The sequence below is a fragment of the Tursiops truncatus genome, chromosome 18 (genome assembly GCF_011762595.2).
Source record: "Tursiops truncatus isolate mTurTru1 chromosome 18, mTurTru1.mat.Y, whole genome shotgun sequence".
NCBI lineage: Eukaryota > Metazoa > Chordata > Mammalia > Artiodactyla > Delphinidae > Tursiops > Tursiops truncatus.
This window is the reverse complement of record NC_047051.1, coordinates 28,435-42,623: the sequence shown is the minus strand read 5'-3', so window position 1 is coordinate 42,623 and position 14,189 is coordinate 28,435. Positions and strand designations below refer to the sequence as shown.

Here is a 14,189-nt window from a genome sequence, read left to right as displayed (position 1 = left end):
ATACTCACGTAACTGGACAAGTCGTGATTCTCCTGACTCCGACTGGCAGGGCTGGATGAGTGGAGCAAAAGACACAGCCAGAATCTTTTTGGTTTCCCAGGCGGAAGGACCCGTCCGAGTTATCTTAGTCAACTATCCCAGAGACAAAACGAGAAGATTCAAAAGGTCGGACTACTGGGAGTGCCGATTTAAATATAATCATTCCTATACACAACCTGAAAAAACACAGACACTAAAAATGAAAAACCCTGACAATACGGGCCTGCAATGTGCCCATAATGCGATGTGACAAGAATTACACGTAACTTAATGATATTCTTGCAAATATACTCAAGCTTCTAGTACAGAAAATATATCTAACAGGGAAAGAAGTTAACGGGTGACAAGAGGAAACAATCAGAGAAGGAATGTGGGGATTCTGATGAGACAACCTTCTTGGACTCTACAGAAAAAGTGCACGTGGCGGGGGAAACGTAAGGAGATGGGGCGATTCTCAAGTACAAGTCGTTAGAGACCCTCACAACCAGCTGCGATGCTTCAGCCTAACGGAGTCCTGGGCTGTGGTTTCTGGAGGGTGGGAACCGGAAAGAGACCATCTCGCCCCCACTGAACAGCAGCAGGAACCTCTCGAAGGCAAATGGCCTGATTGCTTCAACAAATAAATTGCAAGAAAGAAAGAAAACTTGGAGATTAACAACACCAAAGAGGCAATCCACCAAGTGCAGGACACAGCCCTAAACGGGGTCCCATTCAAGTAAGCTGTTCAGCCTGGTTTTGAGACAATCAGGAAAACCTGAATGCTAGCTGGACGCTTCAAGATATTAAGGAATTACTATTAACTTTTTTAGGCTGATAACGGTTTTGTTATGAAGTTTAAAAACACAGAGCCCTTATCTTTTGCAGATACAAACTGAAATATTGAAGAATATTTTCTTTCTTTTTTTTTTTATTAAGGACGTTCACTACAGTCTTTACGTAACAGTAAATAACAATAAAAACGACATACAACCTAATGTCTGATTATAGGAGCCAGATAATTAACTGGTCAATGGTTCAGCCGGCTACCACATAAGCACTAAAAAACGATGATGTGGAATATTAAGTAACTTAAAATCATATTCACAAACTCTGTTAAGTAAAACACCTTAGTGTACAATAACCTTTTTGAAAGGATACAGACTAAGAGGAGAGGGCTACAAGAATCGCACGCTAACAGTCTTTAGGGACTGTGAATAGTTTTTCTTAATGTTCACATCTTCTGGATTTTCTAAAATAAATAATTACTTTTCAAACAAAATGAATTGAATGCTAATATTTTAAAACTGAAGAAAATTTCACCAAAGCGCAGTCTCCTAACATTTGTCGTTTCTGTTTTTCCTAGTTGTTTGGGACGGATAGGTTGCTCACTTATTGCAATCTGTTTTCCCAATGAAACACAGTATCTAAAACATACAGAAACATGCGTAGCCAAGTAGTCCTGGACAAGATTCCCACTCAGCAAGGGGTTCTGTAGAGTACCCGCCACCGTGGAATTTAACAATTAGACGAGCTACCAAAATAGAATTACTCTAAGATTTTTTTTATGTGTACTGTAATTCCAATACTAGAAAAAGCATAAAAGAATAGCTAAGGGGGGGCGGGGGGAGGAGGGGGAGAGGACAGAAAAGATGAGGAGGGAGGAGAGAGAGGGCGGCAGGTCAGCCTTGCAGTGCAGGCTCTGGGATGCCCGCCTGAGTCAGGACCTGCCCCGCCTTGGCTGCCTCTACGGCCTGTCTCCTCCTCAGTGAAATGGAGGGCATTGTTACAAGAGTTACGAAGGAAAGTGCACGTCAGATCCCCGGAACCGACGCTGGCAGGCAGCTAAGTGTGCAAAACCGTGGGTTACGTGGGGACCTGACCTTCTCTTCCAGCGGCATGACCAGGACGCCCCCGACTTTGAGGAGGCTCTTCATGTACCCCTCGTGCTGCTTCTGCACGCCTGCCCCGCAGTACACCCGGTCATACTGAGAGCAGCCTGGAGAGATCTCCAGGCAATTGCCGGTGACGAAGGAGGGCTCGCAGAAGTCAAACCTGAAGCAAACAATGTTTTCCACAACTAAATATATCACATTAGAACAAGCCTACATAGTAAATCTACACTAAACACGGGTATGTTTTCATTGCACAATCCCACAGCAACATAGCAAAATCAGAGGCAGAAGCTGGACACCAGACTTCAGGAAGAATTACGCTAGTAATAAGCAGAACCCTAGAAATTCCAAACCAAATATTGTGAAAGTCAGTATCATAGGCGCAATCCAAGCTTAAATCACCCAAGCTCCAAGCATCACTACTGGCTATTTTTATTATCTTATTTTATTATCTTCTATCTTTATTATCTTATTCAAGATCTACTAACCGAATAAAAAGAGGGAAAATTATATTTGGTTTTTCTAAAAATTTTAATCCCTAAAATAAGAACTTTAACGCTTTGTTTTAAAATGCAAGAGCCAGCTACATGGCGCCATTTAAAGACAAATGTGGGGCTTCCCTGGGGGTCCAGTGGTTAAGATTCCACGCTCCCAACGCAGGGGACCCAGGTTCGAGCCCTGGTCAGGGAACTAAGGTCCCACATATTGCAACTAAGCCCATGCACCACAACTAGAGAAGCCCACACGCCGCAACTAGAAAGCCTGCACAGCCAAAATAAATAAATAAATTTAAAATAAAAAAATAAAGACAAATGCAACAATTCCATTTTGCAAACAAGTAGGCGATAAAATGTTGTCTCTACTGGAAACACGAAAATTGGGAAAAATGAACATTCTATTTGTTCTCTTATACTGGTGAGAAATTACCTTCAGGTATCATATTTAAAAAACTTGGGCTGCCCTGGTGGCGCAGTGGTTAAGAATCCATCTGCCAACGCAGGGGACACGGGTTCGAGCCCTGGTCTGGGAAGATCTCACATGCCGCGGAGCAACTAAGCCCGTGCACCACAACTACGGAGCCTGCGCTCTAAAGCCCGTGTGCCACAACTACTGAGCCAGCGTGTCATAACTTCTGAGCCCACGTGCCACACCTTCTGAAGCCATGCGCCTAGAGCCCGTGCTCCACAACAAGAGAAGCCACCACAGTGAGAAGCCTGCACACCGCAACGAAGAGTAGCCCCTGCTCACCGCAACTAGAGAAAGCCTGTGCACAGCAACGAAGACCCAACGCAGCCATAAATAAATAAATTTGTAAAGAAAATAAAAATTAATAAATAAATAAAAAACGTAAGGCCCTTAAAAACACAAAATATTTTAAGAATAATTAGAACAGATACACACATATCCCTGACTCTCCTGCCACAGTTTAATCATGTTTCCTGGAACACGAACAGTAATAAACTGATTTCTTTCCATTTAATCCAAAGTTTAAGTTATAACTGACACCCAGAACCACAGACAGATTTGATCTTACTTGTCGAAGCTGTCACTCGTCCTGATGAAAAAGTCCAGCTTCTGCTTCGCATACTCTGTCACATCTGAATGGAGTTCCACCCCGTGGTTCACACCAAAAGGACCTAAAAGGTTTCAGGATAAGAAAACATGTAGAATTAGGGCGAGAACCCCTACTCTTTATTTCTGTTTCATAGACTACAACACATTTGATTTGGCATGTATAACTACAGAAATACACGTTATTGGGCCTAAATCACCCAGCCCAATATTTAAATACGCAGGCTGGCCTCTGCTCGCCACATCACCAATACTCTTTCCCACAGCTCCCTAAAGCCTGGACCTCCCTGTCCTCAAACTTCCACGGAATCATTTGAAAATGTAAAAAAGCCAAGGCCTGTAACCAAGAGTTCAAAGTGCCACTAATGAATTAAAGAAGAAACATGTATTTGCAAATGAAAGTGGACACAGGCCTGTTTTCCATCAAAGGTCTCCCCAAACACTCAGATGTGGTGTTTAAGTCTCACAAAATAGGTTTTAATCATCATTAAAATAAAACTATAATTCCAAAATCAAAATGAAACTTTTTTAATCAAAAGAAATTTATCAGTAACTGGAAATAAAGCTGTGAGAAAAGTCAGGAGCCCACTTGATGAAAGCGCTTCCTCCACATACAAACGCCTCTGGGTTAAATCTCGGTGAGAACTATTGACACAAACAGCTTCGTTAAATCTCTGTGTTGTAAGAATCCATTTGTATGAAGGTCGGACTTCCCTGGTGGCGCAGTGGTTAAGAATCCGCCTGCCAACTCAGGGGACACGGGTTCGAGCCCTGGTCCGGGAAGATCCCACATGCTGCAGAGCAACTAAGCCCGTGTGCCACAGCTGCTGAGCCTGCGCTCTAGAGCCCGCAAGCCACAACTACTGAGCCCACGTGCCACAACTACTGAAGCCCATGCACCTAGAGCCCGTACTCTGCAACAAGAGAAGCCACCGCAATGAGAAGCCCACGCACCACAATGAAGAGTAGCCCCCGCTCACCACAACTAGAGAAAACCACGTGCAGCAACGAAAACCCAATACAGCCAAAAATTTTTTTTAAATAAAAAATAAAAATAGGGTTTCCCTGGTGGCACAGTGGTTGGGAGTCCGCCTGCCAGTGCAGGGTACACAGCTTCGAGCCCTGGTCCAGGAGGATCCCACATGCCGCGGAGCAGCTGGGCCCGTGTGCCACGGCTGCTGAGCCAGCGCTCTGGAGCCTGCGAGCCACGGGTGCTGAGCTCGCCTGCCGCAACTGCTGGGGCCCGCATGCCTGGAGCCCGTGCTCCGCAGCAGGACAGGCCACCGCAGTGAGAGGCCCGCGCACCGCAACGAGGAGCGGCCCCCGCTCGCCGCAGCTGGAGAGGGCCCTCGCTCAGTGGTGAAGACGCAATGCAGCCAAAAATAAATTTTAAAAAAAATGCAAAGAAGAAATTAAAAAATAAATTAAATTGAATTAAATTAAAATAAAAACATTTGTATGAAGGTCAAAACAGGTAACGCTCATCTGTGTGATGGAGGTGAGCATCTTCCCCCTTCTGGAGGGGTGGGGTCCTGCTATGGGGCGGTGGCCATGAGGACCTCTGGGGCACAGACTCTTCTCTGCATCTTGTTCTGGGTGATGCTTACATGGAGGTGGATGTAAAAACTCAGCAAGTTCCACGCTTCACACTTGTTACTTTACTACGGGTAAGTTATACCTCAATTTAAAAAAATCTGCATGTGAAAATGAACAGGGCCCATAGGGCTTTATTTAAAAGACATACAGGGACTTCCCTGGCGGTCCAGTGGTTAAGACTTCGCCTTCCAATGCAGGGGGTGCGGGTTCGATCCCTAGTTGGGGAACTAAGATTCCACACGCCTCGGGGCCAAGAAACCAAAACATAAAACAGAAGCAATTCTGTAACAAGTTCAATAAGGACTTTAAAAATGGTCCACATCAAAAACATCTTATAAAAAAATAAATAAAAGACATACATATAAAGTCACAGTGCAGCATTCAACCCTACAGTCCAACAGAAATCCTGGTAAATGCAACCCTCTGTGCGCCCACAGCTTTGCACTCTGCCACTTGGTTCATCTGGCCCCTTCCCGGTGCAGCAGCCTGGCCCCAGGCCCAGGCCTCCCTGCCTCTGCTGGATGACTCACGCGCTCTCCTTTCTCAACACCTGTCACGTACAGAGCTGCTGCTATAACATTCTCTCATCAAAACACAGCCTACGGGCATCCTTGGTGGCTCAGTGGTTAAGAATCCGCCTGCCAATGCAGGGGACATGGGTTCGAGCCCTGGTCCAGGAAGATCCCACATACCACAGAGCAACTAAGCCCGTGCGCCACAACTACTGAGCCTGCGCTCTAGAGCCCGCGAGCCACAACTACTTAGCCCACGTGCCACACCTACTGAAGTCCACTCACCTAGAGTCCACACTCTGCAACAAGATAAGCCACCGCAATGAGAAGTCCGCACACCGCAACAAAGAGTAGCCCTCGCTCACTCCAACTAGAGAAAGCCCGTGCACAGCAAGAATAAATAAAAACTAACTAAATAAATAAATAACCCAACGCTGCCAAAAATAAATAAATAAATAAAATATCATAAAAAAAGAATAAACATGGTTATAAAAAGAAAAACCACAGCCTACTTGAGAAGTCACATTTCCAGTGTTTATATCACATCCACATTACTCTGTTTCCATCCCCACTGCTCTCTTGGTCACTTGCCAGAGACCAAGAAAACTTGCCTTTTTTCCCCAATCATCATGTTCTCACCAGCCCCTCACCTTTGTTAGGCCCTTATTGAGGACACACCTCCTATTCCCAAGAAGCTTCACACCAGACTAAAAACACATATCCCCTGACCCACCCCAATAAAAAGAACTAAAAGCGGAGGGAGTACGGGGGGCGGGCAGAATGGTGGCACCAAAGACACAACACTGAAACTAGTCCCACAAGGCCCCCCAAGCAGAGCATCACACGACACTTTCAGGTTAAGCTGACAAGTGCTGCGTCCTCCCCACCGCCAACTGGGACCTCAAGAAGGGAGCGCCCTCAGCAAAGGGGTGGAGCCACAGAATGAGCACAGGAATGTGGCAGAAAGGCTGCGGTCAGAGAGTAAGAACCCCTAAGTCAAATGAAACACTTCAAGCCTCACATCTGCAGGCACTGGGAGGCCAGCAAGGTTTCCACCTCTGCAGTGATCTGCACGAAGCACCGTCACGGCTGAATGAACCAGACAGGGAGGCCCAGGACACACAGCATCCAGACGGTGAGAACGGTCCAGTGCGCACAGCTTTCTCCCTGCAGATCCAAGATGGCTACCCGTGAATGCAAACTCTCAAGTTACCTCCTTCAAATACATCAGAGCACCACGCAGTGTCCACTGCAGCCGAAAACACAGCTTTCCTTCCTTCAGAACTCTCCTCCCCTAATAACTAGTGAAATTCCCAAGAAAGAGGGGACTCAGAAAAGACAAACAACAACATCAATTGTAAGCCATTTCTTTATAACTTCTACACAACATCAAGTGCAGCAGGTCAGCTGAGGTTTACTTTAAGTCACCTTTTCCTGAGCATTTCATTTCTTTTCAGTAGCATTTCTAATCTAACCAGTTTGATAGCTCCTCCAATTTTTCAGCTCCAACAGAGGGAATTACAATTCACTAATTCTGGAATGATGAATAACCCAGGCTCCCTTTGCAAAGCAGTTTCAATCCAAGTTAAGTTCAAAAAGCATTTAGCTTAAAAAAAAAAAAAACTTCACATTTAATAATCTGAGGGTAGCAATTTATAGCCTAAAGTCAGATGATCAGAATCTCAAAACTTCAGCAAATTCTAAAGTATATGAACTTATAAAGAAACCAAAAGTTTCATTCCATATCCACAAAAAGCAACTGTTACTGCTAAGATTTTCTTAAGTGCCTGTATCAACCACAAAGAAACAATATTGTGATGGACCGCTAATGATTTAAACATGACTTTAAAGCCGTTATTACTTGAAATCGCCGCTATTCGGAATCTTAACACTGACCCGGTAACGATGTTAAGATACTTAAGCCGAAAGCTTTGATATTTAGCAAACCTGGGAAAACAGGCTAAATGGCTTCAAATGAGATAACTTGGGAAATCCTTCCCATCCCTGGAATATATTTAAAAATAAACAACTTAAAGTATTAACTTTTTTAGTATTAAAACAACAAAAACAAAAACTGCTTGGAAGAACTTTAACTTCCAGGGGACTTTAAAGTTAACTACTCCCAGTTTAGAGACCATGACAGGGCAGCCTGAGTGACTGTATTAATCGAGAAATGACCATGAGGTCCAGATTTATACAATGTCTAGGTCCTCCGTCGTCCAAAAGGAGGGTGTGCCGATCAGATGTTGGAGGTGCAGGCTGGGGGGACAGGAAAGCTTCAGAAGGACCCTTCTGTTCCTTATGGGGATTTCTCGATTAATACAATCACCCCCCCCCCCCCCAGGGACTGTGTGGACACCACGACGGCCGGGAAGGCCGAGGGCAGTTACAACTCGGTCTCCACAAAAGGACCCGCTGCCGGCAGGCTCTCCCTCCTACGTGGGACAGAGCCAGACTCACCGAGGATGAGCCCCACCATGGAGCTGAGGTAGCCGGTGCCGCTGCCCAGGTTCAGGAAGGAAAGGCCAGGCTGCAGGTCCAGGGCCTCCATCACCTCCGAATAGATGCACGGAGCGGAGAGGTGGATGTTCCCGTGCTTCCACGCCAGGTCCTTGTACGCGTTCTCCTTAAACTCCTCGAGGTAATAGTCGGCGCGGTCAACAGCTCGGAAGGCCTGCTCCACCAGCTCGGAGCGGATGTACTGCGCCGCCTTCAGATGGTCTATCAGCTCGTCGTTGTCTTCACCAGCACTCACCGCGCCTCCCATCTTCGGGACCGCGCTTACAGAAAGCTGCCGCTTTAAGATTTTTAAAAGGGCAATTCATACTAAAGGTTAGAGCGGAGCAATAAAAGTTCTAAACACATACCAATTTCAGATTCTGAATTCTGAAAGTAATACAGATGGAATATATTTAGTCATCACCCACCCCTCCCACCTTACCCTCCTCCACTCCCAAGAATGCCAGATTCAAAAAAAAAAAGTTAAATTTGAAATTCAATTATATCCATCCAAAAATAAGTTTGTAATTTATAGTATGGACTGAATACAGATGAACATGCAATACCTAAAACATAGCTGACGACTTAAAAACATCATTAAAGTATGAATTCAAAACTTTACTAAAAGTCATCATTCTAGAAAGTCAAGCATTTAGGATTAAAATCATCTTGAATATACACCTATCTCTCTTTTTTTTTTTTTTTTTGGTCGGGTCTTAGTTGCGGCATGTGGGCTCTTTCATTGCGGCATGCGGGCTTCTCTCTAGTTGTGGCATGTGGGTTTTCTCTCTCTAGTTGTGGCGCGCAGGCTCCAGGGCACGTGGGCTCTGTAGTTTGCAGCACTCAGGCTCTCCAGTTGAGGTACACGAGCTCAGTGGTTATGGTGCCGGGCTTAGTTGCCCCGCTGCATGTGGCATCTTCGTTCCCCGACCAGGGATCAAACCTGCGTCCCTTGTATTGTAAGGCAGATTCTTTACCACTGGACCACCAGGGAAATCCCGAATATGTATCTATCTTAACAGGTATATATCCACATATGGAAAAATCATTGAATGTAAACATAAAAAGAGAGCAGATATGTCTACTAGAAAATCATTCTAATATCAACCTCTTTGAATATTTCAAGTGTTGTAGATCCTTTTTTTGTACATAAATCTTCAAAAGCAAAAAAAAAATTTTTTTTAATTCAGGTCAACAAATAATAAAAAGTTATTCATTGTTCATCTGAAATTCAAATTTACCTTCTCTCTTATATTTTATCCAGCAACTCCACATCCCACATGCGCATAAACACCAAGTCAAGCAGTCCATTCAAGCTCCGATCTGGATGTTCTGATGTACAAATTTCAGGCAAAAACAACACCCACAATACCCTCTTCCCCACGAAACATACTGTGACACACACCTCACTGTGACGAACACAGCACCCGTCTCAAGGCTACAGCTTAGGAGCAAGAGAAGCTGCTACTAGAACTCCCTCAACTCCTCGAAGTATCAATACCTACTACACAACCTTTCCAGCTCGTCAACAACGGAAAGTACATTTCCGCTCCCCTCCCAACCGCCTTCAAGAAGACAAAGCAACAGCACGTGTTCCCCTCTGAGCCGGCTACCAGAACACCACGTACCCTCCTCTAGTTCACAGCGAAAATGCTCCTTCACCTGTAGAGGTTTCACTCTTCCTAAACAACTCCAATTTTATACTTACCCTAGGGACTTTTACTTCAAATAAAATGGTAATGTTTACAAAACATTTGATATAAATTGCTGGGAAAAAAGAAAACAGCACTGACTTCCCGGTGGTCCAGCGGGTAAGACTCTGCGCTCCCAACGCAGGGGGCCCGGGTTTGATCCCTGGTCGGGGAACTGGATCCCACATACATGCCACAACTAAGAGTCCACATGCCACAACTAAGAGTCTACATGCCACAACTAAGAGTTCCAAACACACACACCCCACACACAAAACTGGCAATTGCAGTGGGAGAGATTTCCCCAGGAATGAAAGCCACCGACCACACAGACTTATCTTCAGCTTCTCACAAGGACACAAAATGTGTGAAAGGTGGGACTTTTAATACAAATGCTCTTCTATGTTATGGCTGGAACAGTTCATCTTCATCGTCAAGATTTTAAAGCTGAAGACTTCCCTGGTGGCACAGTGATTAAGAATCCGCCTGCCAACGCAGCAGACGTGGGTTCGAGCCCTGAGCCGGGAAGATCTCACATGACGCAGAGCAACTAAGCAACTACCGAGCCTGCATGCCACAACTACTGAGCCCATTTGCTGCAACTACTAAAGCCCGTGCGCCCTAGTGCCCGTGCTCCACAACAAGAGAAGCCACCGCAATGAGAAGCCCGTGCACCACAACGAAGAGTAGCCCCCACTCGCTGCAACTACAGAAAGCCCACGCACAACAACAAAGACCCAACACAGCCAAAAATAAAAAATTTTTATTTAATTTAAAAAATAAAAATATATAAAATAAAGATTTTAGAGCTGAATATTAGACTTCCAAATCACTAGGATCTTCCAATTATTAGATTCTCACCCCCACTCTAAATTGTTTCAGAGTCCTTCCTGCTTACACTCCACGGCAGTTAACACAGCCAGATGGGATAAAGTGCTAATGAGGTCAAGTTTAATCCTGGGCGAGCCACTTAGTTCTGAGGCTAAGGCCTACAGCCCTAGTCTCGGGCAGTCATCTTAAAATTGGGGTCACTAGTTAAAAGTCGGGTCATGTTTGCTTGCTTCAGGGAAATGTCTGGCACCCACACATCCTCCAGGACGGACCTGAAAGCCACCTCTTCACCCAGAAGCCTGCAAAGTATAATGTTCTATCCTCAGAAAGCAAACACGAAGTATATGTTGGGTATGTTTCACTGTCTATTAAGTATTTATCCCTTATTTTCAACTTTGCCTCACTTTGAAAGTTTATTCCACGTGCAAAGGCTAGGTTTTTAGTAAAACTAGCAACCAACTACAACCTTTTTACAGGCACCACCTGCCCGTCACGACCTCATTTTGGCTTTACGACATTATTAGACATATTGGGACTGAGAAGTTATTCTCGTGATCACACACTAGTGTGAAAGGACAGGGCTGCCATTCAACCCCGGGCCTATGTTCTTTACCCCACACCAAATACAGCTTTAAAAAATCCTCAAGGGAGCAAAATTCTTTACCAATGAACACACTGGTAACCTCTACCCAAAATGACAGACGAAATAACTACGTGGTAACCCTATCTGCTGCCACTGGTAGGCTGCACGTGATAACCTGTAGGATCTGATATTTACTATTAACTTTCCCTGGCAATCTAACACTCCCTCACACTGCAAACAATCACTGCTTATTACTGACCACGAATGTGATCAGTCCTAACCACCAAAAACACCAACAACAGGTTAAGAGGTGTCCTTGCCAAACCAAATCTGGACCTACAAGCCACTCAACTTCAATTTTTCCAAGTAACGGCAAGTCATTTTTCGGATGCTGCACTCGACTATACTTTGCAACCCGGAATTCACCGCTCCGCAGTAACCGGGCACCACACAACAAGAAAGCCTTACTCTAATGCTGCTTCTTCCAAAACCAGCCGTAAGGGCACAGGGAGGAGACGGCGCTCACCCATCTGGAGCAGGACCAGGCATCGGAAGGTCTCAGGTGGACAATCGAGGAGGCTGTGACAGTGGCCAGGCTAACGGAGCATGCAGCTCTGACAGCCGGGGCCAAGATTCAAGTCGACGCTGGGTTTATCAGGCTACTTATTAAGGGCAACATGGACAAAGTAATTCAGCTAGATGAGCTGGGGAGAAGGAACCAAAACCACACCTCCTGCCGCAGGAATAATGGAAGAAATGAAGACTTCTTTCATTTTGAAAACCAAAACTCTCACAAGGAATGCAGAGGGATTTTTTTTTCCAAGTACTCGAAAGGCTGCCATATACACACTATACACGAGCCTGATAAAAGCCAAGCCAGTGGAACACGTGTCGGATGGAGATAATTTCTGCTAAACACACAAAAAAATGCTTTCTAAAACTGGAACTGAAAATACTGACACGTTGTCAGAACGAGGAGTCTCTCCCCGCCAGGGATGTCCCGCGCCAAGTACAAGCAAGGAGGGGGCCCAGGCGCTGGTCTCAGGAGCCGAAACCCACCATCTCCAAGGGCCCCTCCCACCCTAGCGTATGGCTCTATTTCTCCCCAGCAGAGCCACAAGTTCCGACTTGTTTATACAGGAACCTGCCGGTCTACCCAACACTGAGAATGCAGTTGTTTACTTCAGCCCCTCCTTGGTCAAAAAGAACGAAGAAAACGTTGACAAGCACATGAGCGAAGGGGGGAGATAAAGGACTTCTCTGATGTGCAAACATCAACTTGGGAGACACAGGCCCCCGCAAACACAAACAAAACACACGCACCAAAGCCCGGCGAGCTCTCCTTTCCCAACGGAAGGCGTCTTTCAGGTCTTGCCTGAAGCTAAGTCCCCAAGGCTTGAAGGGCCAATACTTCCTTAACAGACTGTCACCTTCTGAAAAGGTACAACCTGTTTCAAACCTTGGTAACTCTCCACTTGCCGTGCTAATTGCAAATGTTTCCTACTTAGTAAGTCAGGGACGAGCGTCTGGAGAATTAAGTCAACCCAAGGGGTGTAACCATGCGCACCTGGAGAGACCTCGGGAACCCCCGGAACGCTGGAGGGCGGACCCCCGGGGAGGGGGGAGGGGCGACGGGAGACGCCTGGGACGCGGAGGGGTGTTTATGCTTGGGGGTGGGGAACGAGAGGACAGCGGAAGAGGACAGGAAGACGGGGAGAGGAGAATGCGGCCCTGGGGGAGGGTCCGGGAGCCCGGGACCACGGGAAGGGGAGGGGTGGAGAGGAGGGAGAGAAGGGGAGGGGGCCGAGGGGCCGCACCGCCCCCATACCCCGCTGCAGGCCGGGCCGAGGGCGGCGGCGGCGGCGGCGGCTCAGTACCTCCTGGCTCGGCGGGCCCGCGGAATCGGCCGCTGGGCCGCACCTGCAGCTCTTCTGGCGCCCCTCGCCAGTCCGCCTCCCACTACGCAGCCCCGACCTCCGCCGCCGTAAACATCCACCGCCCCACTGCGCCTGCGCGCCCGAACGCCCTCCTGCGCGTGCGCCCGGGTCCAGCGTTTAAAGGGGCAACGGCGCAGCGGAGGGCCCCATCCAGACGTCCCGGCCGGCCACGCGCTCCGCTGGGAGGCGGAAGTCAAAGGGCAGCCGCAGGTGAGCGTTAACTCTTCCGCGCCCCACCGCGAGCCAGGACTCAGCTGTGACCACGACGGGCAGGGCTCACTCCTTGGAAGTGACCTTCCAGGAGGGGACCGACCGGTGAGGAAGAAATGAAAACACAGGGGATGGACAGCAACTGGCGGCGGCGGTGGCTACTGTGGCTTGGATGACACGGAAGGGACATTCCAGCGAAGATCTGCAGGACCGGAAGGATCCAGCTGTGCCAAGAGAGGGTCCAATGGCTGCAGGCCAGGGAGAGCTGAAGTGGGCAGGAGCCCCTACCATGCCCACCCCTGCGAGGGGTCCACACAGCCCCGACTTGCACACCCACCCTCACTGGCTTCATCGCCGCCTCCCACGCCGCATCCTGATCAGCCCTTCCTGTCATTCTGCGTCTCAGAAGTGGCGTGCCCCTGCATCCTGGCCCACTGGCAGATCCTCGGTGTTACTTCCCCGGCCACCCACCGACGCGGGGGGGCCTTTTGCCCCGATGCCACACATCCCTTGTGGGCCACCTGCCCGGCCTACCCAGTAAACTTTGTGAAATCTGCCCGAACCTCCTTTTGCTCAGCCCAAACCTCACATAGGTTTTCCAACTGAGTCTTTAGCAGCAGAACCCTTTCTTTAGACACAGTCCTATAAGGGAGCCCTTATACTTAACAGGTGCAAGCACTGCTGCCTGGGGCCCTCCTGCCCCCACATTCCTCCCCAGACTTGAGCTCCACTTGGGGGCATAGTTTTCACCACTTTCCATGTTCCAGGGAAGGCTTGCTTCTCCTGGTGGTCCACAGCCCCGAATCAGTGGCCCTGTGGTTGCCGCCAACCTAGTGACGGTCACACTG

General features: G+C 47.5%; 1 protein-coding gene across 18 annotated transcripts in view; it reads right to left on the bottom strand.

Moving 5' to 3' along the window:
- Positions 1-13,258, bottom strand: part of LOC101338750 (protein-L-isoaspartate O-methyltransferase domain-containing protein 2) — a 29,048-nt gene extending 15,790 nt beyond the window's left edge. For 5 of the 18 annotated variants that reach the window (XR_004522994.2, XR_004522992.2, XR_004522993.2 and 2 more), the window contains exons 1-5: positions 13,072-13,250; positions 8,051-8,387; positions 3,445-3,547; positions 1,899-2,070; positions 9-132 (exon numbers count right to left, since the gene is read on the bottom strand). Coding sequence is in view for 12 of the 18 variants with exons in the window: in XM_073794898.1 (XP_073650999.1) it covers positions 9-132; positions 1,899-2,070; positions 3,445-3,547; positions 8,051-8,357 (706 nt within the window). In the remaining 6 variants the exon portion in view is untranslated. The other 13 variants (XR_012327482.1, XR_012327481.1, XM_033843408.2 and 10 more) reach the window with 9 other exon arrangements.
- Between the last annotated feature and the right edge of the window lie 931 nt (positions 13,259-14,189).